At 36.2% G+C, this 26,539-nt stretch overlaps 1 protein-coding gene across 1 annotated transcript in view; it reads right to left on the bottom strand.

Annotated features, from left to right (window-relative positions):
- Positions 1 to 26,539, bottom strand: part of SMYD3 (SET and MYND domain containing 3) — a 390,515-nt gene that overhangs the window by 327,019 nt on the left and 36,957 nt on the right. The window contains exons 2-5 of the mRNA XM_064648641.1: positions 16,523 to 16,586; positions 10,111 to 10,218; positions 8,976 to 9,033; positions 3,667 to 3,803 (exon numbers count right to left, since the gene is read on the bottom strand). Coding sequence (XP_064504711.1) covers positions 3,667 to 3,803; positions 8,976 to 9,033; positions 10,111 to 10,218; positions 16,523 to 16,586 — 367 coding nt within the window. The remainder of the gene's footprint in view (positions 1 to 3,666; positions 3,804 to 8,975; positions 9,034 to 10,110; positions 10,219 to 16,522; positions 16,587 to 26,539) is intronic.

Here is a 26,539-nt window from a genome sequence, read left to right as displayed (position 1 = left end):
TACCATGAACACACAAATTTGCATGAGGCAGGGTAGCAGTGTCCATTAGTTTTGAATTACACAAAGAACAATAACAGATTAAACATGCACTTGCTTTTGTAATCTCCAGGAAAAGAACTTCATGGCCTCCTAATCAAAGGGAAACTTAACAAGTGCATCCAGAGTTAATCAGATTAGGAGACCTGGCATCAGAAAGCAACCTTCACCTGTGCGTATTTAACAATTCTTAACCTGCTCATAACTTTACTCTTAACTTTATCCTAATTTTTTTTTACTTTCTTGATACAAATCACTTTTAATTTCCCTGCTAACATGGATTACTAAATTAACTAGTGAATCCTAAGAAATAGTCAGTTACTGAAAAAAGTACTGAAGAATATCTTGACTAGGCAGATGTATCTTTTATTCCAAGGTCTTCTCAGAGAATGCATGTTATCTGATGCCTAAAAGATCTGAGGGATCAATGTGAAGATCAAACACACTTCATCCAATCATATCATTAAGTGAGAAAAATTAGGAAGACTGCTATTTCAGGAGTTAAGTCACATCTCTGCTCTACAGGGTTTCCAGCATCTTTTCTCTAAAATTTTATCAACAGTTAAATCAAAACATCCTTTAGAAAACCTTTTCTTTTCAAAAAAAAAAAAAATTTTAAGATTATTAAACTGCTCTAGAAGTCTGCTATGTAACAGTTAATTAACTGTCACTGGATTTTATCTTACTATTATTTAATGACAAAGGTTACTATTCTTATAAATGCAAGGACCTGAAATTAGATCTTTAAAATGGCTATGATTCTATCAAACATCAGAATCTCTTCTTTTTTCTCACTAATTGGAAACTTTCAATGCATTTCAAAATGCTCAAAAAGTTAATTCTGACACAGTATGAGTAGTTGCAATTCTAGTCTACATTTGGTCTAAAAAAACCATCATCTTAGGCCTGATTCCAGTCAGTAGAGTCACTCACAGTTTTACAGTCAACATGGTAAGTACAGAATTTATTTAATGTCTTAAAGTAGTTCACATGGTTCTGTCTGCTATTATGAAAAGAACCATAAATGTATACAAAAACTTGAATTCTTTATCCTGCATCCATTAAATATCTCAAAGGATTTCAAGCCACCTCCTCACACATGTAAGTAAAAGCTGAAGGATAAAAGCAAGGACTGATTTTATCTCAAGGTTATGGAAACATCATTAAACCATAAAACCACGCTGTCAAAAATTTATCTTGACATTAGAAAATGTCTCAGTGGAGTTAAAGCTTTAACACATAATTAGCTGCAGATAATTCTGTTTAATACTGAGGATCAGAATTTTAAAACAGTCACAACCTTGATAAATGGCATGATAAATAAACTGAAGCTTCCAAAAAGTGATCAGATAACAAGAATGAGAAAATTCAACTCCAGCTCAAAGGACAGTTGATACAAAAGCAAATCATCAAGAACAGGGCAACGCTGTCAGAAAGGAAGGTACATTACCCTTCTGAAACACCTCCCCATCCAGTACAGCTTTTTTTCTTTTTTTCCCCCACAGGTCTCATGCAAACTTAAAAACTATTGGAGTGAAATTCTTTTCCCACGGAAAGAAATGGCCAAATTTTCTTTGATTTTCAGTGGGCAGTTTCTACAAGTTTGTGCTCAGGGGGGCTCTCTGCCTATTAAGCATCATGAGCAAGTGAATAAAACCATAATTAATCTTCACAAAGACAAGAGCAGTGGCCAGCAGAGAAGGAAGACTGTTTAAAAGAGCTTCCGAGAAGCTCTTTTGACCTAAATTAGTTGGAGATTTTCCAAGAAGTATCTGGAATTTAGTCATCTCACTGCAGGACCATTTTTCTCTTTTGTCTGGCAGTCTGCTTATTTTCCTTCTTGAGGATTCAGCATCAAACAGAATAAAAAAAATGACCTTTGACTGGATCTTTTTGTGGCATGCAATGAAAGAACTGATCCAAAAAAGCTCAATGTTCAAATAAGCACCTACTGAACTTGAAAGGAATGCTGGAAGAGGTTGAGAAAACAAGATTACATCTTGAAGTCATGTATCTGTAGTATTTCTTTATTCTATGACCACACAGAGAAGTCATCACAGCTGGTCTTTTTTAGTTATACTAGAGAGAAGAGACCACAAAAGTCTTATCAGAGATTTTACAGTTCCAAAGTCTTAAATTTTACCTGCTGAGAATAAGCATCTTTATTCAGCTTAAGAAAAAAAAAAAGTCCTACGAGAATGTCAGAAAATGCCTGCTGCTACCTCACTGGGATAGGGGGAAATTAAATCCATATTTTAATATAATATCACACTTCATAGCACACTCATCTAACAACCAAATTGGAAAGCCTGTAAAATGCCACATGAAAAATTAGAGTGGCAACAAAGTCTTCCAGAAAGAATTGTACTTGACTGAACTCTGAATGAGATACTAATTTTATTCCCATGTAAAGCACATGGATATATGTAGTCAACTCCTCCTTTCTCCCAACCAACTCACCTGTTCAGCTCAGATTCTTCTACCAACACAAGACAGTAAAACAGTTGGAATGGAGACTAGATAGTACATAAACTTTTATCTATGAGTCTTTTTGATTGGGTGCATTTCAGACTGTGTGGTTTTTCAGGTCAAATTGCAACTTCTAATCACCAATAAAATAAAAAATATCCAGAAAAACACCACAGTTGATTATATTTTTCTTACTTCTTCTGTTCATAGCAAAAAAAAAAAAAAAAAAAAAAAAAAAAATCCATAACTGTGCAAAAAGGTTTTTAAAAATGTAAAAAAATCAGATATAGTATTTTTATTTAATTTCTTTAAAAGAGCTTTTTTCTTTTATTTGTATCAGAAGAAAAAATGTAATAGTTTGGCTTATTTAATAAAAAAACACATTAAACCAAGTACAACATGCATTACTTAAGATAAATCTTATGGTAGAATTTATCAATCCATTAGAAATGAAAAAAATTAAATGGAGTTAAAACTGAGTATTCTCCATAAAAAGTATTTCTGTGGCATTGTTCAGATTTAGCATTTTGAATTGAAAGCAATAAAATACATACGGCAAAAGCCAACAACATTTATTTTGTAACATTACATTTTACATATCGTGAAAACTAATTTCAAATACTTTACATGTAGTCTTCCATGTAGATAATCCACAACGCCCCTCGAGAAAGCAGTTTGTGGGATACAAAAACCTGTCACAAACACCTGTTAGCATATACTACTAAATGACAAAATGGGATGGAAGTATGTCTGCAACTACAAGATATTTCACCTTGCAGAAAAATTCCAGGCTGAAGTGTGATGTTATATGCTCTTTACTACTGTGAAAAAATTACTTTGGTTGATTGACTCAATTTTATTTGAACTTGCTTGGGTTTTTATGCACCCTTTCTTTTTTTCCCCAAGAGCTTTAACATGACAATTTTAAAAAAGGAAAAGAAATAATATCCTCTGGCTATTGCTTTAATTTTGAAGTGTTACAATTATATAAAGTTATACTTTTGCTTAAATACCAACCGAATAAAAAAATAAATAGTTTGATTTCACTTTGTCATATATCACATTCCGGATGTATCTACTAAACTCCCACTCCAATGTAAGTCAAGAACACAAGGAAAGCATAATTTATGAGTTGTCAAGCAACCTGATTTTAACACTTACTTTTGTGAAGATCTGAAAAAAGTCAATTGCAGGTGGCAATTGAGACTCATCCTGGATCTCAGTTTTCAAATACAGTTGCAACGTCTCTGCAAGGTGCCTGAGGCCATCTTTCATTTCTTCACTTAACCGTTCAATATCTTGAGGAGAAAGGAAAAAAGTATACCATGTCATAAACAGAACATTTCACCAACATTTTGAAAATGTCCAATAGCAGCCATACAGTCTAGACATTTCCAGTCCCAAAATTAATCTTGACAGAGGGCAATTTTGACAGAGGACAGACATTTCTTTTTTTTTGTGACAGTTACCTATCAACACACAGCAGTTTATCACATTGCTACTGCCAAATCATATGAATATGATGGCAAGTTAAAGTTCAAAAGCCAATAAATAAAGCAGATGTGTAAGCAGATGTAAGACACATAAAAAATCAGGCATCTGGGTTTGTAACAATAACCACATTAAAAATGTGCTTGAAGCTTTATGCAGCAGTACTTATTTTATTCTATATTCTCCATAGATGTGTCAGAAATACTTCATGCTAGCAGATGAAACAGAAAAGTATTTTAGAGACAAAAGGAGTTTTGTACACTGCAGCTGGTAAAAAAATGAATATGGAAGAATATTAAGTAAATATAATTTTATTATAAAGCACCACTATTCATGTTTTACAGATAGAAATCCTGAAGAGAAAGATACAGAGTGCTTTATTTTCTACTGAAGCGATTATGCATGCATCAGTCCTCTGATAACATGGAAAGTGAAACCCTGCTGCTGCCCTAGTAAGTTCACCACCTGATTACCTGCTTCACATTTTCTTTCTCCTGCCAGTTAGTACAATATAAATTAGATCTAAATGGAGAATGTGAACGTGAACAGATTCAAGCACCAGTCTATAACAAAAGGAAGAGATTTAGTATGCACTATGAATCAATTTTATCTCTGTATAATAGTGAATTGTTATTTTATTATAAATATGTATCCTTAAGGGAGTGGAAATAACCTTTTACCAAGAAAGGTTCTTTCATGTACTTTAGATCCAAACTTGTGCGTCTCCTGGAAGGACAATTCGAGATCTGTGTTCCCCTTTAAAGCTAACTGCTTAGTCACTTAATTAAAAAGATGATTCAATTAAAGTAGAGCTCACTTGGTTTATTCAACAGGAGTCTGGTGTGTATACTTGGGTTTCCATAGTCTATCCCATCTGCCATCCCTCTGCTTGAAGGTGTTTTGTCAGTTGCAGATTGGTTATCACAGTTTCCATTTCACACACAAGTGAGCTGCTTTAACAGTCTCCTATGAACTACTACTGGCAGAGCACCAAATGCTGGCTTACTGAAATGGCAAGTACCAATGGTTAGCTACCAGCCAGGAGTCTTCCAGTGGAACCAGCTACAATTTCATTCTAGTCTGGTATTGGTATCCTTATTTGCAAACTCTTCAGTTCTGTTTAGATTTTCTCTGGAGTCACTGAGTGTCACTCTGCTTAGCTGAACGATGCAATCCTACCAGTACACTGTGTTATGGCAAATATACCCCTTTTCATGCCACATACTGAATTGGAGAAGTACCTATATCTCCTGTATATTGTTTTCATTTCAGTGTAAAGTAACACTTTCCAAGATCTGCTCCCATTCCAATGGTCAGTCACCGCTGCTGACATGTTACCTACAAGCCATATCTGGGATGACTCTGCAATGTGCTGAACAAGCAGTGACTACAGAGAAGTCTTAATTGTAGTATGTCTCTACTTGGGTTAGGGAAGGAGAGACATCCTCTCCCAGAGCAATCATATCCAACTCCTCACAAAGGTCAAACCAGTTAGTACTAAGAATGCTGAGTTATGCCCTTCCACACCTGGCACAAAGATGATTTAACCAAATTATCTGCCTTTTTATAGCTGCCCACAGCACCACCCATCTGCATCTTAACAGCGTGGACATTGAAAGCACGAATGAATGTAAATATTAGAAATCGAGACGTGTATATTCTTAACAATGTACAGAAAATCTCTGGTATAGAAAAGTATATCTATGGTATACTTTGGTATACCATATATACAATCTCTGGTATATCTATGATGACTGTGTCTTCAAGAAAAGCAGGAAATTTTTAGATGACTGAAAAATCAAGTTTAAAAAATATAAAAGAAAAATCATAAACACATACTTGCATTTCTTATATAATATTCATTTGAAACCAAATTGCTTTTTTCTTAAAATGTAATTATTCAAGACATGTGACTCACATTAAACAATCTGACACACACTGCAAAATACATTATAACAAAGAGCAGAAGTCATGGTTTGTTTCACTATTAGCAAATAAAACACCTCTAGAATGGAGAAGAGGAATTGTATAAGCAGCATGTTATAAATGGACATTGCATCTTAGGACAGATGTGAACATGAATACCAAAACCAACTGGAACTTCTGGAGAACTGACAGAGATGGGAACAGAATGCAATTATCCACATTGGAATCTGTCCAGGACATCAGAGCTAATGATCCAGCAAAAAGTCCCATGGCATCTTTAATTGTAAATGATCAAGACGTGGTTTTCACAGCACACAAGAAGACAAGGCCAAAAGCAAAATGACATGAAATTTGTGAATCTTTTCATTTTCTAAGAAACTTTTTCCAATTGTTTAAGAACCCTGGTGTGGGAGACAAAATGCTACAAAAGGCCAGTGGAAAGTTTTCTAAATAAGGTATAGGGATTTAATTATGCAACTCTGATACAAGTAGCAGAATATCTACCCATAGTAAGGCGCACAAACTCTTTTCTGCATACTGAATCTTGGTAAGTAAAAACAAAGATAATTTCTGAATTACTGTAACATATAGGGAGCCTGTAGGTAAGGAAGGAATTGTCTTAAAATAGGTAAGAGCTAGCAAAAGTAACAACGCACACAGATACTCCTCCTACTTAATCTGAGTTTCAGGGTACACAAAGAATTTGAAGGAACTATAGAGATGGGAACAGAACTTTATAAAGGGTTTAATGCCTCCATATAATTTGTTGGGGTTTCATAAATTACATATTTCATCAGATAACTATTCAACAAGTGTATAAGAATTTATATGCTTCTGTTCCATTTATATGCCTCACACACTAAAAATCAACCCCCTGTATAAAGTAATGTTAAGAAGTAATAGTGTAAAGCAGATTGAGACAGCATAATGACAATAATAATTTGCAAATATTCTGGACTTCCAGGTGGGGAAGTATCAATTAGAATTCTGTCATATTTCCAATTAGTGTTGAAACACTATCTTACATTACAAAGATTCTTCCTAAGAATTTTTTTGCTTCAGAATATTATAGCCTGCATTTTTAGTTCATGTGATTCCGTTCAAAGAAATCTGTTTCCCTATATACTTAGGCCTCTAATGAAAACACATTTTTTTCTACAGATTCTACCACATAGGGAAATAAAGGAAATCTTTATCAACACCATCCACAAATCATACAGTAAATGGAAAAAGTGTTATGAAATAGCAGCTTTTCAAGAATATAGAGACAGCAAAAAGCGTCACAGCTACTACAAGTTGTCACAGCAACACAAAACACTTTTGGACTATTTTAACTGCAAAACCATAGAGACCATCTATTCACTCTAAAAAGGAATCCAGGAAAACAACAAAAGTAAAGAATCTGCCAAAATCTTTACCTAAGATTATGCATAGGCCATTTGTACTGTATTCTGTTAAGTAGCAACTTCAGTTAATGTCTAGGAGTCCTGAACACTTTGTGCTGTGGAGTTAAGTAGATTACACGGAAATTGTTGTTAAAACTTCTAGAGTAAATACAGATGGAACACTCTTATCTGCCTCCTCCTAAACTAACTGGCTATGGACCTGTCATTGCTCTATCAGTTAGAGGATAATCACTCCATCCCTATCACAGGCCATATCAGGATTTCCTTTAGAATGAGAATTTTAGCAGAAATTCTAGTCATTCAACAGATTTTTGTACCATTTCTCTTCAGACAACTTATCACACTATTCCCCTTGTCTCCAGTCAACTCAAGGAAAGCTGAGATCATCTCCTGGAGGCTACTGTGAAACCTCAGTTTGTATGTAATGATCAGGTACACAAAAATCTTTGCTTACACTAGAGACAACTGCTATACAAGTGATCAATATTTAATTTTTAAAGGGAAACTCTTCCCTCCAGCTCCTCCTGGGCCACTCTACAAGCAGACATTGGTACAGTAAAGATTTTTTTCCTTGGACTCCAGCAGTACCATGAAGCATAAAAGTCCACAAGTCTTCATCATTTTAACTTCATTTGAAGCGTCTGTTCTCCATAAACCCTTGTTACACGATTTGAGAATATCCACTGCAGAAAATCATGGCGTTTGAAATAAGTGAAATTTAACCCATTTTAATTTGCTGCCTTAAGTTCTTTTGCCCTTGCAGTTTGGAAGAAGGCAGCAGAATGTCAGGAGGTACAGAAGTAAAATGTAATACTCTGTATTACAATTTTTATGTTTATGTGTGTTTTATTTCTAACTAACTATACCGGTAGGTCAAGCTGGTTTATAGCCAAAGCTTTGGAAAATACTAAAAACACATAAAGGTAATCAAAATATTCACATTACTCTACAGAAAATCCCTCTAAACAGATGCAAGAATGAACCAAGGATGCATTTCTCCCTTTCTAAGTCTTTAACCTTTCAGATGCCACAAAATCTAGAAAAAATGTTTTCTACATCAACTTTAGCTCTGCTGAGAGATTGTAATGAGCATCCTTTCCTACCCAAGCAGTTGAAACTTGTGAAACCACAAAAGTAATACCTGCAAAATTTAATCTTTTTTTCCTCCATTGAAAAGTCATGCAAAAGAAAGACATATACATATCCCTTGTAAATTTTGCATTTCTTTCCTTTTTTTGGAAGTTCTTTTGAAGTTTTATGCAATAGCACATAAGTATTAAAAAAAGTAAAACTCAATGTAAAAATATATGTATTTTTGTATATGTATGCAAAAATATTGACACTGCATGTAGTAAGGCACACATCAGTTAAATTAAAAATGAACAGGCAAGATGTGCACTGTAAAATGAGAAAAAAATATTAAAGCAAAAAGTCAGGTGGAAGTTTTGCTTGAAGAAGGTACACATGTTTTTCCCTTGATCTTAGAAAGAAACTGTTCTTCCCCACAGAGGTTTTAGCAAGTTTTGTCTTTGATTCTGTTATTCTACAGAGCAAACCTTCAGAAGGCAAGCTGCAAGAAAATCACATGGCCATTCTGTAAAGCAGACCTTGGAAGTATTTCCTGAAATATGGCTGGCAATTACTTACTTGTCTGAAGATCGGCAACAGAGTAGAGTCTCTCAGAAAGGCATACTGACTGTCTGAGCTGTAGAGAAAACCAGATAATTAACACTTACATACCATACTTTATCTTGAAAACACTCTAAAAGATTGATTATTCCATGTGATATATCCGTAAGATAATTAGGTAAGGTTAACAGCGTCAACATAAATGCAGTACTTTGCATAACTATCCTAAAAAGAATAATTTTTTTTGTTGTTATAACTTCTACTAATTTTAATTTTTTTTTAGCACTTTGACAGCTGACCTTTAGTAATTTACTTTGGCCCTTCACAGTATAATTGAAAGCAATTTATGAGGTTTACAGTTGCAGATTTCATGTGACTATAATTAATGCACAGTATTACTAGGTACATATTTGCCCTTTAAAAACCATCATGCACAAGCTCTTCCCAACAATGTATGATGTGAAATCATATTTTATCACCTCAGACCACAACAAATGCACACATTTTTATCCAGGACACAGAGCATCATGGAAGGCTTAGCAAAAAAATTAGCAAATCCCTTTTGATTTACAATCCCACACAGTCATAAGCCGCTTAACCTAACAGAAAATTTAGTCCACATAAAGTAATCACTCTGTGGGAATGTCAAACACTCAGGACTTCGAAGAGATTTTAAGAAAAAAAAAGTCATTGAGATTAAGAGAACCCAACATGGAAAGCATGGCCTTATGCCCTCTAAAGAAAGGGCTAACAGTGCTTCTGTCCTTACCATTCATTCAAATAAGGCTGAATGAGGTTCCCCATGAAGTTAATAGAAATGCACCAATAACTCCAGTAGTATTGAAGGAAAAACAAAGTCTCCCTATGCCTTCCCTACAGGCAGAAATAAGTTTGGAATGCTACCACATAGTCATAGGAAAAGAAAGTCAATAAACAGCTCCCTTGAGCTTAATTATGTCCAGTTTGGTATCTCTTGATCCTTTCAGCATTTCTGCAAATTAGTCAGCAATCTTGTAACGCACTATGCAGTCCAATTTTGTTCAGCAGTCCCAGTCACTTCAGCCTTCTAGTTCTTAATCACATTAAAAATGTAGACTGAGAAACTGTTTATCTGAATCTGCTGCACTGAATTATCTAAAAGAATGTCACTTACTAGTTTAAAAACTATCCTTCCAGCAAGTCTGACAGAGTCTGGAGGAAAATTCGGCTTGATGCTCTTAAGACATCTGCATTCCTGCTTGTGGTCCAGCCAAGCTTCTTTCTATTAGGATTTTTTAAAAAAAGAAAAAAAAAGAAAAAAGTGCATGTTATTATACATAACATTGTATCCTATTTTATATATATACATATATATTTTATTTATATAGTTATTTACAGTTATATATGCACACAAACATGCTCAAAGCTGAAAGTCAGCTCCAAAGGACCACGAAGGGAACTTTCCTCAGGTACTGATGTACAGTGACCCTGGCAGCCTCCAGCATAGCAACCTTGGATGCCAACTGCAGAAGACACAGCAGCACATATGCTTTGGTAGCATAGCCCAAGAATGCAGCTAAAACATGAGTGTCGTGGAAACCAACAGTCTGGGTTAACCAAGCCCATCATGCCATCTCCTCCTCAAATGTAATTAACTGTGTAACTGATACTATGGACACTGGAGCTACAGCAGTTCAGGTTCAGGACACAACATTATCACCATTAGGCTACCTCTGAATTTAAGACAATCTAAGAAAAACATAAACAAAAAACTGCACAGTCAAGTTCCTAGGCCACTTCCTTGTCAATACAAACCTTACTTAGTCTGCTTCATACTGATGTCTGACAACATTGACCATTGTGTCTGGCACCATTAGTACACAAAAGGAGCAATTGAAGATAGAATGAAAACTGCACAGAAATCTAGAAGAAACACCTCCATTTCAGCCCCATGTTCCTGCTACCACAAATAATTTTCTTTACCTTTATGCACCATGCTATAAATTGCATCATCAGTTTAGTTTGCATTGATGTCACCATTCCAGCTAGCTGAAACTTTTATTAGATAAAAAAAGTGGGCTCTGATTCTCATTTTAATGTGGCAAGAAGCAGTAACAGTATGTAGCTGCACACTTCACAAGACGGGAGAGAACTTGAAAGGATACTAGCCAACATAGACAATACTCTAGGTACACGTTCCCTCAGCAATTAAGACTGCAGAGACCTTTGGAGTATATTCACGCCACTAAATGCTTTAAATCAATGGTCAAGCTTTAAATCAATTACCAAGTTTTTACCAAGCACTTTCAATGCTGAAAAAATTGTCCCCAAGGACCTCTGAGCTAATGAGGCATTAATGTCCAGGGCTGCAAGGACTTGTGATGATATTTTCACAGTTCAGACCAGGAGTAGTCACTGAATCCAAAACAGAAGATGGAACCAAAAATATTTTAGATGCATATACTACCTGAACCTGCAATTTTTGTTTCATGGCCCACTTTAATTAGGGTAGCACACAGAGACTAACATTTCCATAGCAGAGAAGAGACAGAATGACAAGATAGAGGAAAGCTGCTATATATTGAAATATGTCTTTTTTTCCCCTCATTCATTGTTTCCTCCAGATCAGTGTAGAAGAGCAACAAGAATGAGTCATTAGCTAAAGAAACATCGCTGAAGAGACAATTTCTGATCATATTTTTTCCTTGCCTTCCCTCTTTACATGCAGAAAATTCTGTTTATAATCTACAAAAACTCCAAGTCCATCTCATTAACATACTACATATTTACACATTTTATTTGCATATTCACAGTTTATGTTTGAAGCCACACAGCTGCTTCAAATTGTTTTAAGAGCAAATTGAAAGAACAGGGCACAACAAAAATTTGCTACAATGGCAAGAACTCAGAATAACCAAGGGCTTCTGAAGGTGTCACTTTCTCACAGATAGGCAGTAAGGGGAAAAAAACGAACTCAGAAAAACAGCTTCCATTAGGTAACTGCCATGGAGAAAATGATAAAAGGTCTAATATAAAGAAATTACATGTTCAGCAATTAAAAAAAAGAAAAAAAAAAGAGAAAATGGCAGGCATATGTGCAAGGGCACATCACACCTGTGGATGCTGACATTCTAGTTAGAAAGATTCCACAGACAATCACACAATTTTCTTCTTAAGCTGCATATAAGAGGAGGAATTGTTTCAAGTAACTAGGTTTCAGCACAAGTAGCATTTATTCCATTTCATTCCAGAATTTTTTTCCCCGTGTGGCTTACACATAATAAATAAATTGGACTTTTTATTTCTTTCAGATACATATGAGATTTGTGATTTCATTTCCTTTACCCATAACTCTACAAGGGGAAAAAATGACACCAAGAAGGCATTAATCCAAATACAGTTAGTGTCACGTGCTGTCTGACAAATATAAGTTAAGTATTTAGTGCTGAACAGAATTATCCTTGTCTAGAAGAAACAAGGTCATGCTTGTAAATGTCCAGACATCATTCTGTGTAATATAATTACACTGGCATTTTTATCCCACTTAAACTGAAAATGTTCTATGGAGTAAGCCTTTATCTGTCAAAATTTTTCCTCTACATAAATGTCGAACGGAATTTTAAACATGCTAGAGGTGACATCAAAATGATTAATAGCTTACCCAACCAATAAAGCCCTACTGAGATGAAATATGCTGTACCACATAGCATCATATGCCATGTTTCTTTGAGATGCGTTCCCACATGATAAGAACAATTCAAACACATGCCTTCCATGAAACAGCACTTCGGCCAAAACTGATGCTAAAAAGGAATTAGTCTGACTCCTCTGCAGAAGGAGCTGGAATGGGGACTGCCATTCTCTTCTTCCCAACTGGTCAGGGAGAGAGGGGAAAGCTCCAAATGCATTAAGCATAATTAAATTCAACAATATTTCTTCTCACTACCACTACAGCAATGATACAAATTACAGAATTTGAAACCATGAAGATTTGTGACCCTGGAGAGACTTAATTTAAGAGTCAGTCTCTAATAGTACTTATTGGATGGGTTTATGTTAGTCCCACAGTTCTTTGTGGGAGGCTTTTCTTAATTCTGTGTATCCTGGATTTCAGTCAAGGTTTTTATATTCCAGATCCAGCATGAGTGTAAATATTGTAATGCAGAGGTATGGTCACCTGGTGTGACCCTTCTCCTCCATGCCAGGGAAGGTCTTCCAATTTTGCAATAGATTTTTTTTTGCCCTATTAGAAATGAACACTAACAGAAGGAGGCAAAGAAAGGCAAAGTGAACAGTGCAGGTCAATACACAGCCCTCCTCCTCCAGCCTTGACTACACTCAGCAACTCGGAACTAATATCCCTCCTTTTATTTCCTCCCAATGCATTGTCTCCCCCTCAAGCTCAATGCATCCCAAGCGCAAATCCTCAGGCTTTACCCAGGTGAAAAGAGTCAGCACTCACACGGCTTAGGAGATAGTGCAGCACAAGCTGTTTGCTGGTGGCAGATTGAGACTGCCCACTAAACCAGCACCACACAAACTCCAATGCCTCACTGGACAAACCCAGGCACAGGATCCCCTCCTGCTGCTCTCAGCAAAAAGATCACTCACATATGCCTGCAACGTCTTGCATATTTTTAGCTAAGCTATTTTGCCAATGTGCATCCATTCTTTCACAGGCATATGCTACCCCAGTCTCCCAACAGTGCCTAAGCCTATGAAAGATCCTAAACCAATGTTTATGAAAAAAAGGTTTCCCTTGTCCCCTATGCAGGATGAAAAAAATTGATTGCTTCCTGCAGATTAATGTACCAATGAAAAGTAGCTAATTAAGAAGAGCTCATTAAGAAAAAATCAAAGGAGAATATTTTTCCATTGGAAGGTTTTGGTTTGTTAAAAGGAAATAATCTGTAATTTACAAAGGATTGTTCATATTTTTGCAGAACGTCTTTTTTTTTATTGAGACATTTCACTTTTATTACATTATTTCAACAATGTTGGATAACATGGTTGAAATCACATTCTGAATTCTGCCTGAAATGACCCTCCCATTTGTCAGGGATTATTATCGATATCACTGGTCCCCAATTTAAGGGATGCACCATATTAATAAACATTGCCCAGGGAGATCATGGCATTATGAGGATTATGAAGAGCAGGAGACATGGTAACTCTGCATTTGAAGAGACACCCAACCACATAACACTGCTAGAAGGCAGACAGCACCATGAAATTAGGCATCAACAAGTGGGAAAGGGGTTACAACACAGAAATGCCAAATAAAGGAAAAGTCAATGAAGTCTGACTACAAAAAAAATTAAAAGTAAAAAGTCTACATATACTTGATCCTGAAATTAGAATTCAGTTGAAAAAGGTCACCCTAAAGGATCTCTTCCGATAAGTTCCAGTTCCTCCTTTCTAATATTTTTTAAAGTTAATTAAAGTGGTAGAAGTGAAATCAGCTTGCTTCAACTGGCCTGAAAAATAATGGTAATGGTTGCAATTTGGAAAAATTCACTTGTAATTTTCAATACTGACATTATGGAGATTTGTAAAAACTCGATATTCTGATTTCTATATTTTTTTTCCAGGACTCCTAGCTCTGCATACATATCCCCTTAAAGGATAATTATTCTCACAGAAAGTCTCAAAAAGAGAAACATTTCAAAACTATTTCTTCTCCTTAAGATTAGCCTGAAGAAAGTTTTTTGTACCACATGATATTTTAAAACAAATGAAGATGCTTACAAGATATTTGCAGGTTAAAAAAATGGCTCTTTTTGGTACATCCTGACATAGAAATCCCCTGCTGCATTTACTTTGAAGTTTCCTTCACAAAGTCTATGTTTATCCTAAACCTAGTTCAGCTATTGAGATTAACCTTTTAAGTCAGATTTTTACATTAATTCTGATTTCCTTTAATGTGTTAACCACAAAACTCAAAAAAATAGCAGATTTTAAGCCTAAGTGTTTTGATTTGCAGTATTCATTTAACACACATCAAAAAATAAATCATTCTGCAACTAAGTGTAAACTGCAAATCCAACTGCATAATTTGCATTTCAAAATTATCTGTATTTATAATACTAAAATAGTCCTGTTCTGTGAATATTCACTTTTTTAAATGTGCAAACTGCAGTTTCATTCAATACCCTGCTGTTTATTTGTTGACCAATTAGTTCAATTAGAAGTACACATATTAATGAATTGCACTAAAGCTACAGAGGCTAAGCAGGGCACAGTGCATTTGGTTTAGCTTTGCTAACACCTGCTATAAAACCAGAGCTGCACAATAGTTTAGCTACCTTATCAGAATAAATAGGAACTGGAGGACAGTTCTCAAGAGAAAGAGATCTGGCTGGTCTCAGTTTTATCTGGATCTTCTGTCCTGGGTCATCAATCCCAATAAATTCACTGTTTTGACTGAAAAATAACTTTTTTTTTTCTGTTATCTCAATTGCTACCTAACATCACAGGATATTATATAACAATAATTCAATATTTATTTCTATTGACAGTTCAAGACATTATATAATTGAAAATACACGGCATTTTAAGTGCAGATTACTTTTAACAGCAGTAGCCTGTCTCACTGAAATCAATACCTACAGCTGTGGGTGGCTTCAAGCTCACAAACCCCAGAGCTAGAAGCATAAAGCAAAGATACCCAGGGTGTCTTCAGGCTGTCCCTTTTGAATCCTTGAAGCACGTTCACATAGCTGTGTTCTCCAAGGAGGAAGCCCCATTTCCTACATTCATTGCCTCTACACCTTGCAGATTTGCTTGTGCAGGTCAGTGCCAGCACAGTCTCATTTCACATTAGAGACCTGTCAACAGAAGCTTTACCAATGACTCTCCTGGAAGATATTTGTTTTAAACGTACCTTGAAAATACTCTGGTCTTTTATATTCTTTACAGCCATGTTTTCCTTATGATCTCCCATAATAAATCTACCTGTGGCATTATTATTGATGCTACAGTAAGCACCTAATGTTCGTTGCACACACATGCCATATGATGAATCAAAACGACATATCTTCCTCCTTTTCCTTTCCATATGTTTTAATCCCCAAAAGAAGGGGTTTCTGGCATGTTGAGAATACTACAGATTATACTAAGGCAGAATTGTTTATAGAAGCACATGATACGTGAAAAAATCAGTCCTGAGGAGAAAGACTTGGGGATGTTGGTTGACAAGACGCTCAACATGACCCGGCAATGCGCAATTGCAGCCCACAAAGCCAACTGTATCCTGGGCTGCATCAAAAGCAGCGTGACCAGAAGATTGAGGGTGAGACCCCACTTGGAGTGCTGCATCCAGCTCTGGGGTCCCCAACATAAGAAGGTCAAACATCATACATTTCAACTTAATTTTTGTCTATTGCACTGATTTTAATCTTGTATTTGTAACTATAAAAATATTCAAATAAAACAAGGTGGCATGTTTACACACTCTGTCCAAAACTACAAATAAGAAATTGCAGTGTGGAGGTATGACAACATGCAAACCGCAGGCAGACCCTGTAAATAAAGTGTTCAAATGCCTGTTTTCTTAAACCCTTCATAGCTGTTATTTTTCATCTTACCTGACAAGATTTACCACAGTATTTAGCAACCTTGCACTGAGAGCATCTGTGCAGATGTTCATTCCTGTTTAGGAAAAAAAATGAAAAAATGTCATAAATACAAATGGAGTTTTGTATTTATCCTTTTTACATAACTAGCAATTTTCAAATACTCCAATGCAAGAAATATACATGAAAAACAAAAACAGTCTAAAATGCACTGTTATGCAAGAAGAAATAGTGTATAATTGTGTTCAAAGCTATATTCACAATCCCTTTATTCATGTCACTCAACACCTCTGGGGCCACGTTGGACCAACAGTAAAGTTATAAAATGTGCTTTTGTCATATAGCTATAACTCTGAGGAGTTTGATTTTGTAGATAAAATTATAATTAGAGCTGTGCAATACAGTTAGCTAATCTGTTTACTATCTCAGTCTTAAGCAAGCAAATGTCACTATCTGTCTTAAACAAGACCTTGCTGTGAACCTGCAGTAGTGACATCAAATTTTATCTTTATAACACAGTCTGAAGTTGACACATCAGCAGAAATTTCTGTTCTGAGAAAATACTGCTGGTCAGTGGACAGTGAGAACAAAATAAAAATTCATGGGGGGAGGATAAAAATCCAATGAAAACCAGAAGGAGAACTATCAGACCTGTACATCACAATCTAAAGGCTAAAAGCACCTTCTGACCATAGTACTGTTTTCTGATGGTGTCTTAATTTACAGTTATATGAGTTAAGAAAATGTCACTGAAGTTTTGCAAATTTTTAGACAGCAAGTAACCATTAAATGTGAAAGCACACACAGAGCAAGTCTTGCACCTCAAAAAGATATTGCACCTCAAGTAAAGATATTTACTTCCGATAAGTAGAAATGAGACAGATTTTGGGGCTTCTCTCTTATTTTCTTGTAAAAGATAGTGAACATGAGAGATTATTCTGGTAACACTGCGAAGTGTTCGCTTTGATACCTTAACATGCAAGGTTACTTACATGTATTATCATCATTCACTAGGCTGGAAAAACAGTATATGGGGTTTTGTCATTGTTAAAATTGAAGGCAGAAGATTCACATTATAGACACAACAACTATCTGGAGTTTATGGACAACACAACCCTTAATATTTCCCCTCACAATTCCTCATGGCCACCCCTTGACCTTGGTGAAGCACAGTATCTCACTAGGTGTCTCTATTATCTTATGAGAAGCACATGGCTGAAAGCAGCTCAGTTACACCCAAGAAACTGTCACCATGAGCTACTCCTCAGTACTCCCTTCTCCATTCTTCTACAAGGCAAGGAGAGAAGTGTTAGTGATGCCACTGTCCCCCTCTAAAGGCAATTTTAGTAATGCAATCTTTAAATTGCTGTAGTGCTTTACATTTAGCTGCCTCAAATCTTACTATATGGATTAATTCAGCTTTCCAGTTTGATTGGGAGATAACTAAGCATCTAGCACAGCCCATTTCAAACTGAAGGAACAAGTTTAAACAATCAGATGAAGGACCTTTCTCTGCAAGATCCCTGGTACATCGGTACCAGGTGTGATCTTTTCACTTGCACTCCCAACTGATGCAACTAAAAGAAGGTGTAATTCCCTGTCTCTGCTGTCATCAACAGAAAACTCCACTGCCGTTGTCAGCAATCTAGAGGTCGAATACCATATACTCAGATTCCCCACTCCACTGCTTTAAAACATGACCTTTATTTCTTCTTTTACTTACACTGCTCAATTGTTCCCAAATTTTAATTTTATGGGTGACTTCAAAAAGGTATAACACCATCCAAAGGCCACATCCAAAACAGGCAGTACCAATATGCCCACAATGCCCAAACTTCAGTCTAGAACTTCTGGATAAACAATGTAGCACACTTACTTCAGCTGCAACACTCAAATTATCAAGAGTAGGGGCAGAACACCAGAAATACCACAGAGCATCCTCTAGCGCAAAGTAACCTCTCCTTTTCCTTAAGTCCCACAAGTGGGAAAGGTATTTCAATGATATTTCGAATTTTTGCTACGTTTGAATTATTAAAAATAAGAGTTTATGCACAGTCTTAGAACTCTTACAAGCATTTGGGGAGTTTAGATAGCTGCATTGGTCAAAGATTAAGATTAGCATTATGAACAGGTCCTTACAATCAAGTACTTACAGGTCCTTACAATCTTTTGTACTGCATAAAAATCCTTATCGTGTTGCACAATGTTTTGTAGGCATTCATACTAACTACCAGGAGAACAGTAATTTATAAATATTTCAGATGAAAGTACACATTTTGCTACTGCATTCTTTACCTTCCTACCTGCAAAGCCAGCCCTGGAGACTGAAAAAACTAGCAACTGCCATAAACAGAATCTAAAATCTTGTATATGCTCAATAGGTTTTTGACTTTAAGGTGCAATGCCTAAGGATGACTCAGAGTTAGAAACAAGTGTGAAATCTTCATTTTGTCAGCTGGGGAGAACTGCTTCATTTTCAAGGTTGAGCAATGACACAACTTTAACTACCTTATGATAGAGGAATGTATATTTCTCAGTTTAGATTAGAAGCTCATATCAGAGTAATTTGGGGAAAAAACACACTTCAGTAAAATAATTACTGTAAACAAAAAAAACCAACCAAACTAAACAAAACAAATAAACGAGGAAGCAAAACAAAAAAAAGGGGGGGGGGGGAAATTCAGCCAAAGAGAAATGCTGTTTCATTGATTTGGATATCAGAAGCAGTTCAGGTATGAATAAATGCTTGTAAACTATGCAGAGAAATTCTTTCACACTGAGACAAGTTCTAACACATCTTTCAATCTTTCAATACCAAGCAGCACTTTGTATCAAGGACATAAAAGAATCATTTATAAAAAATCCACATCTTCTTTCTAGATATTTCACATTTAACATGATACATTAAATTTTTTCTGAACCTACACCTTTCAAATTGACTTTCAAAACTGAAAGACGACATTGCAAGAATTTTAAATTGTTTAGCTATCGCTTTTTCACCTTCAGAGTCTGCCAGTGAATCATTCACAACATTGCAGGCAACGTTACCAATAAAAATCTGCCTACCAACCTAGAACAGAAAAAGACAGCCAAGCAGCTAGAACTGTGGTTTGCTGTCCAGCTCCCCATATGCACAGCCGTAGCCCTCAAGATGGTCACTCTGCAGTGTCCAGAGTTCCCTTCTACAAGTCTGTTTTACCTGGCTGTGCAGAGTGCCAGAGAGGTCACAAAGGAGCTTTTGGCCTCTCTCTTTCTAGATAACTCCTTTGTACTCGATATTCTACACCCAGCAGCCCCTGTGAAACTTCTCTTTATCATTATATAGTATTATCTAAATGACTAAGTGCTCACCTTACTGCAGAATGACTGAGCAAAACAATTTTGAAGGCAGACCTTTCTTTTGTCCCAAATGCTATTCATCAAAACACAGAAAAGAGAGTTTGGAGTTCGGTAAAAGAGCATATGCAATTTTAGTCCCATACACATTCAAGTACCAAAAAGTCTCAGCAGCAATGGCTAAAACACAGATTTTCAAAGCAGAGTAATTATAACTTTCTGGAGCCCGAATTTAAATGAATGAATGCCCACAACTATCGGAGAAGTCTCTCCTACAGTTTTCCCATTCTTCCATCAGAAGGCTAGATCTAATAACCTTAATATACTGCAAGCATACCTTGCTTGATATATCTCATGGTATTTTTCCAAGAGATGCCAGGACTTACTGGAATCATCGGTGTTAAGTCACCAACACATATTCAATCTTGGTTTTGTAAAACAATTAGTAGATGTCACCAAAAAGCACCAAACTCCTTCAGCAACCATGGAACTTTCAATACTTTACAGGATTATTTCCTTCATGTTCTTTGTCCCTAAGGGTTAATGATGCTGCGGTAACAAACACATGCATACACAGAAATCTAAGGATCATCACTTAATTTTTTGTCAAACTGACACTATCAGTCAGATTATCTGAATAAGCTGACTCCCTCCTGGTGTCATATAATGAATGAATTATCCATTCATCTTTGTGGCTTCTTTGAATGACAAGCAGATGTAGAATGCCTGTCAGAGAGCTGAACAGTAAAGCTACTAATGAAATCATTGCTTTCCCTTCCAATCCTTCTCCCCCTTCCTGGACTAAAAAAGCTCCTTTGAATTTATAACATTTATGAATCTTGCTACATGACATTTTAAATGTAAAACAGCATGATCTAAAACACTGATTCTCAAATTCTTTATATTCAGATTCATGTATTCATACATAGAGGGCCTGTGTATTTTAGAACATTTTAAGAAGTGAGACAATGTCCCTAGTTTATTCCTGTCCTTCTCAATATTTTATTGATGTCATAAGCTTTATTAAAAGAACTTTAAAGTCACTGTTAAATACTTCCATGCATTTCTTATTACCTGTAAACTTCATCTGAAGATAGTGTCAGGTTCCTCACAAGTTATCTACTGCATCTCACCTAATGTGACTAATTTTATGGATGAGAAAGTGCACAAAATTTGATCTAATACTTTAATCTCTGGAAAAGTTTCTGCTGCAATATAAAAGGAAAGGAAGATGCAGCAATTGAAAATAACTTATTACTTTTCCAATACAGTGTAAACAAGATTTTCCAAATCACCACAATCCCTTATGAAATGACAAGCACAACTGAGGATCTTAGCCTGTACTTAAAAAAAAAAAAAAAACAAACACACACACAAACAAAACCAGAACCACCAAAAAAAAAAGAAATCAAAACTCACATGAATAAAGTAAGCAGGTTGTCAGTTACCCTCTAGTGTGGTGTTAGCAGTCAGGTTAGCATGGCGTTACAGTCAGGTTGAGAATCTGTACCCTCAGGAATTTGAATATTACTAAATATTTTCATCATTACTGGCTAGAAACACCATTCATAGAATTAGCTCTCACAATGTGTACCAAGAAGGCAAAAACCAAACATGAATGTAGAGGTGGGTAGAGGAATTCCCAAGGGACTGATATGGAGAGGAGACAAAAGAAAAATCTGAGACAGGAAAAAAACTAGTAAGACAGCTCAACTGGAAGTGCCCTAGTAGGCATACCCTCCCCAGCAAAATAGTTTCACCTTTTGTTTTTTAACACATTTAAAAACTTAAGAAGGAGGTGCCAAGTCTGAATCACAGAGTGAAGAGGTTGACAAGGGTTTGCCTGGACCTTCAGGCCCTATCAGAGCCACACCTGCACTCTCATAACTTAAAAAATATCAGCCCTTATAAAAACATCACAAAATACTTCTGCTTGCTAGGAAGTGGACTAATATATTTTAAAATACCACAACAAAAGCCAACCAAATAAAATTAGACTACTTAATTTATAATGGAAATATGCATCTACAATTCTGTGCTGATTGCAGACACTTGACTTTCAGCCCTACTCACAAGATAAGTGTCAGATATAACAGAACATTTGATTATCAGATTGCATTCAACACACCTTTCTATGTAGTTTATTCACACTTCTGTTTCCACAGCTTGCAGGAAAAAAAGACTATCTCACACAAATACCCTAATGCATTTATGTTGATATTATTTTTCAGCTAATAATACATGTAACAAAAGAGCAGCTCTTTCAGATGTGTATCATAGTGAACTAATTTTCTGAACAAATTCTTAGACCTTTGTAATTCAGTCAAACCTGTCAAGGGCATAAAGTCTACCTGGATTTTCTTGAGTATGTGCATTCGAGACCTGTCACAAGGTGAAAGCAATCAATACTTACAATAAGCAAACAAGTCATTCATTATTTTATCTAATATGCCTCTATTTTCTAATAATAAAAATAAAGTTGTGAACAGCAAAGAGCCATTTTACATTTGGCAGATTTCAGAGCAGAGGGGTTATGTTAAATGCAATTACAGCTTTCTTTCCTCATCTCTCTCCCAGCAGAAAAATAGTGTGGTGCAGCAACACAGTTGGCCCCCAGCTGACCCACATGGGCACCGGGCACTGTTGGGGACAAGGACGAACAGTGCTGAGGGCCAGGCAGCAAAAACCCCAGGGCACACGCCTCTGCAACATCCCAAATCCAAGCCCTTCGCAAGCAACAACTCTCTGCAGCCAGATAACCATGCCCACAGCCAGGGTTCCCAGCGCCTCTGGTGCCCTGGGTGCCCACTTGGGGCAGCTTGGCAGGCTCATGGCTTCCCCCCTTCTCCTTTGCCAGGGCCCTCGATCTGCTCTGCAATTGAGCATGAGTTGGCAGAGGAGAAGCCATCTTTCATAAGCCCCAAGGCCCATAGCCTCTGAAATAAGGCTGACAGGGTTTTCTGCCCTAAGGTTATTGGGTACACTGCTCTCAGGTCCCACACTGGATCTGGGTGAATATGAGCAAACCAGGTAAGAACTCTATGTTCCTAAAAGTCATGAAAAAATCTCACATATTGTCCACTTGCATGCTTCATTATGTGAAGTATATGAATTAATCTTTTTTAACCTAACAGCAGCACTGGGAAGAAGTAGCTTTCTGGGATGTAGTAAGAATGACAAAAAACTAGAGTTAAAAGATAGCAACTACAGCTAATAATTAATTATCAGAGTCACTTATTTAAGCAAGAACTATGAATTTCTATATAAGGAAAACACACCTACTTTATTTCCAAATATAATGATCATCTACTTCATACTTCAACATAGAAGATATATTGCACTGTTGAGGTTAAAAAAAAAGGAGGGGAGAAAAGGTGAATAACCAAAGGACCTACCCTGTGATAACAGCTCAGTTAAGGCAATTTCTACTCCAAAGCACACCACCTACTCACAGAAATAAAAATTTAGGCATTCGGGATGACTTCACATAACTTAAATCTTGGCTTCTGAAGTCTTACATGTCGTCCTGAATGCCCACATTCGCTGCTGTTTTCTGTAATTCTTGTTACACTGAGCCATATATTTAACCCCCAAAACATTTCTGCATACATTCTACAAGGAAAAATCAGAATTCAAATAGATGAGGAGAGAAATGATCCTTCTGCTTAAATAGGTATCAGTTCTGTTCAAATCTTACAAATATTTTTTACAAATGTATTGTCCATACTTGGTTTTAGAATATACACTCAACAGGTGTATGAGTCATATGACTTCAGCTGACATGAGGTTCTGGATCTTATTTTTTCTCTGGTCTTGTGTGTTACGTATATTTCCCATCATTCTTTTCTGTGCCTTGATTTTTCTTCTGAGAAATATCTGGTCTGCAAATTGTGAAAAACATTTTCTAAATAAAAACTTGTAAGGGTCTACAGTCATTTCCTCATTGCAGTATGATCTGACAACTTATATTGGAATTTTAGCTTTTTCTTCTTTTGGAGGTTGCAGGAGTCAAAGGCTGGAAAAAACAACAAAAAGGCATCCAATGGGTAGACTTTCATTTACTTCTATGTAGAATCTGGTCTTTGTGTTCACTCAGTGATTAAAGTATTGCTGAATTCTGGTAAGAAAATATTTATTTTTCAAAACTTCTTTGCACTATTTTGAAAAAGATCGATTTTTTTAAAATATCCAACATTCACAGAATGGTGCAAGATTCCTTGCTGAAACTGAAAAGTTATCTAAAGCCAAAAAGAGACGGTTAAACTGGGAAAAAAAAAAAAACCACCCCATTGATTTTCCGAAAATAGAGCCACTAAAAGTGTAGTATTTATTCTGATACAACCAATAACAGAATTATACAAGCTGGTAAATAATAAAAAGTTTCAGATGCAGTGCTTTCCAATAAAATTTGTTATGGAACTTACAAGAAATACTTAAAAATATGGCCCTCAAACAGGTATGAAATTTAATCTTACCTGTGAATTCTACTTCTTCAGTCAACATTTACATCTTATCCTAATCTGTGCAAGGAAATATAAGATAATCTCTTTACTGAAGACCAAAAGAAAATTTACCTCAGAAGTAATTTCTGATTACGAGGCTCTTTAACTTGTTCGGGAGAAGCACTCAGCATCTCCCAAAACAGTGACTTTTTTTGTTCTAGAAGACTGACTAGCTTTGGAATAAAATGCCTTTTTCATTTATATCTGCGTATATATGTACCCACACAGCACACACAGACATGACACTATCAACATGCATGATGAATAGAATAAAGACCATCACAACTGAAATGAATGGTTATGTGAAAATACTGCAATTATCCCCCCCCACCAAACTCACAGCTGTTCCCCACCGAGAGCACTGAAGCAGAAACACAGCAGAAGTTTGCTCCAAGAACACCAGGTAACTACTAAAAATTGTCTCCAGCATCTACTTGCCCTGCAAAGCTACTTTGACACAATTTCCCTCAAATCAAGGCCATCTCCAGTGTTTGCCTGCAGTGGGCACGCCAACATGCCTCCAGCAATTTCAGGCTTAAACAGATTATTTTCAGTCACCCAGTACATTCATTTCACCTTGAGATTTTAATCAAAGAAGAAAGCCAAATACTGAGGAAGACCAGATTATATTTCACAATATGAAAAGGTCATATCTGTAACTTAGAAAGTTGTAAAAAAAAAAAAAAAAAGCTACAGGCAATATTTTTAAACGCTCATTTCTGGAACATGTGGTTAAAATCCAGCAAAGCCAAGTATAACAAAACATCCCATCTTTCACTTTTCCCTATAAAAATGATAAATTTGTTCATTAATCTGCTGCATGTGCAAGTAGCTTTTTCTTCAACCCATAGGTCAACATTCCACCAAAACAAAGCTGTTACTCTAAAATACCATACTGATGTAAATATTTACATCCTGCTAGTATTACCCCCTGGATCATATGGATGCATGATTTTCCGTGACATACAAACTCCTCTGACCCTCTCAGAGAAGAATATTTTCATGAGCTTTTTTCTTTCTTAGCTCCTTCCCTTCTTTATCACATTCATATTTTTAGCATACACATTTTTTAGAGGTCCTGCAATACCTACTTACTTGCTTTTCTTTTTTCCAAATATGAACATCTGCACCCAAAAGTCCTTTCATTCCCTATGAACACATCTGGAAAGTGATGAACAAAAAATAAAATATTTCAGGCAACAAACTTGGACAGAATAGTAATAGAGATGAGCTCAAAATAAATTGCAGTACATTTTGCCCTATAGATTTAGAATTGGGAAACGATATACATCAAGTGAACTTCTCATTTTCAACCTGCTCAGCCCTTATGGTCAGATCACACCCAGGTAAGATTCAAAGGCAGGTGACTGGAACAGAATAGTCAGTTATGCTTACTTATAAGATGAAGAACCTACAAAACTAGAAAACAGGAGTAAAACACAGGAAAAATGTGTTTCTATCAAACAGCAGAAAGGGCTGAGGCCATAGAGAAACCAATTCATGAATATACTGGCACAGAACTCAGACAAACAGCTTATTTCCCCTTTGCTCAGGTGTAATCTGATATCATGAGGTCTTGACAAGAACACTTCGGATAGCTTGCATGAACTAGATGCTCGTAAAATCCCGCTGAAGACTTTTGTATAGGAAGAATGTGAAAATGTTCTTGACATCAATAACTCTGTTTCCTGCCTCCATCCAGCCCCCCAGAGCAGGATGGTTTTTTGCTGTAATTGTTCCTCTTGGGAAGGTATTTCATACTAGCACAGGAATAGCAATGCTACATAGAAATTATTCAGAAAATGCAGAATATACATATAATATTTATTATTGACTCCTATAAGGCGGTTAAAACAAAATTGTTATTTTCATTACAGCTGCTTTAAGCCATTAGTAATGGAAAGAAAGATCTTCAAGCAGGACTAAGTATATAATAGCTAAACATTGAAGATGTTAGAACTGACCTAAAGTCCATCTATAGTGCCAGACTGCCTGAAAGAAATCTATTAAAAAATGTAGTCACAAAACTTTTCACAGCTCAAAGCATAAAGTCCTTAATGATTCACTGGAGCCTCCATCTTGTTCTCAAAGATCTTTGTAACGTTTAATAAACCCATTTGCACTGAAACTCCTGCAAACATGCCCAAACTCAGTACTCAGCTCAGGCACTACAGGCAGAGTGCCTGCAGGA

Source organism: Pseudopipra pipra, chromosome 3, assembly GCF_036250125.1.
Source record: "Pseudopipra pipra isolate bDixPip1 chromosome 3, bDixPip1.hap1, whole genome shotgun sequence".
Classification (NCBI taxonomy): domain Eukaryota; kingdom Metazoa; phylum Chordata; class Aves; order Passeriformes; family Pipridae; genus Pseudopipra; species Pseudopipra pipra.
The sequence above is the reverse complement of the archived record's forward strand: the minus strand, read 5'-3'. Positions and strand labels throughout refer to the sequence as shown.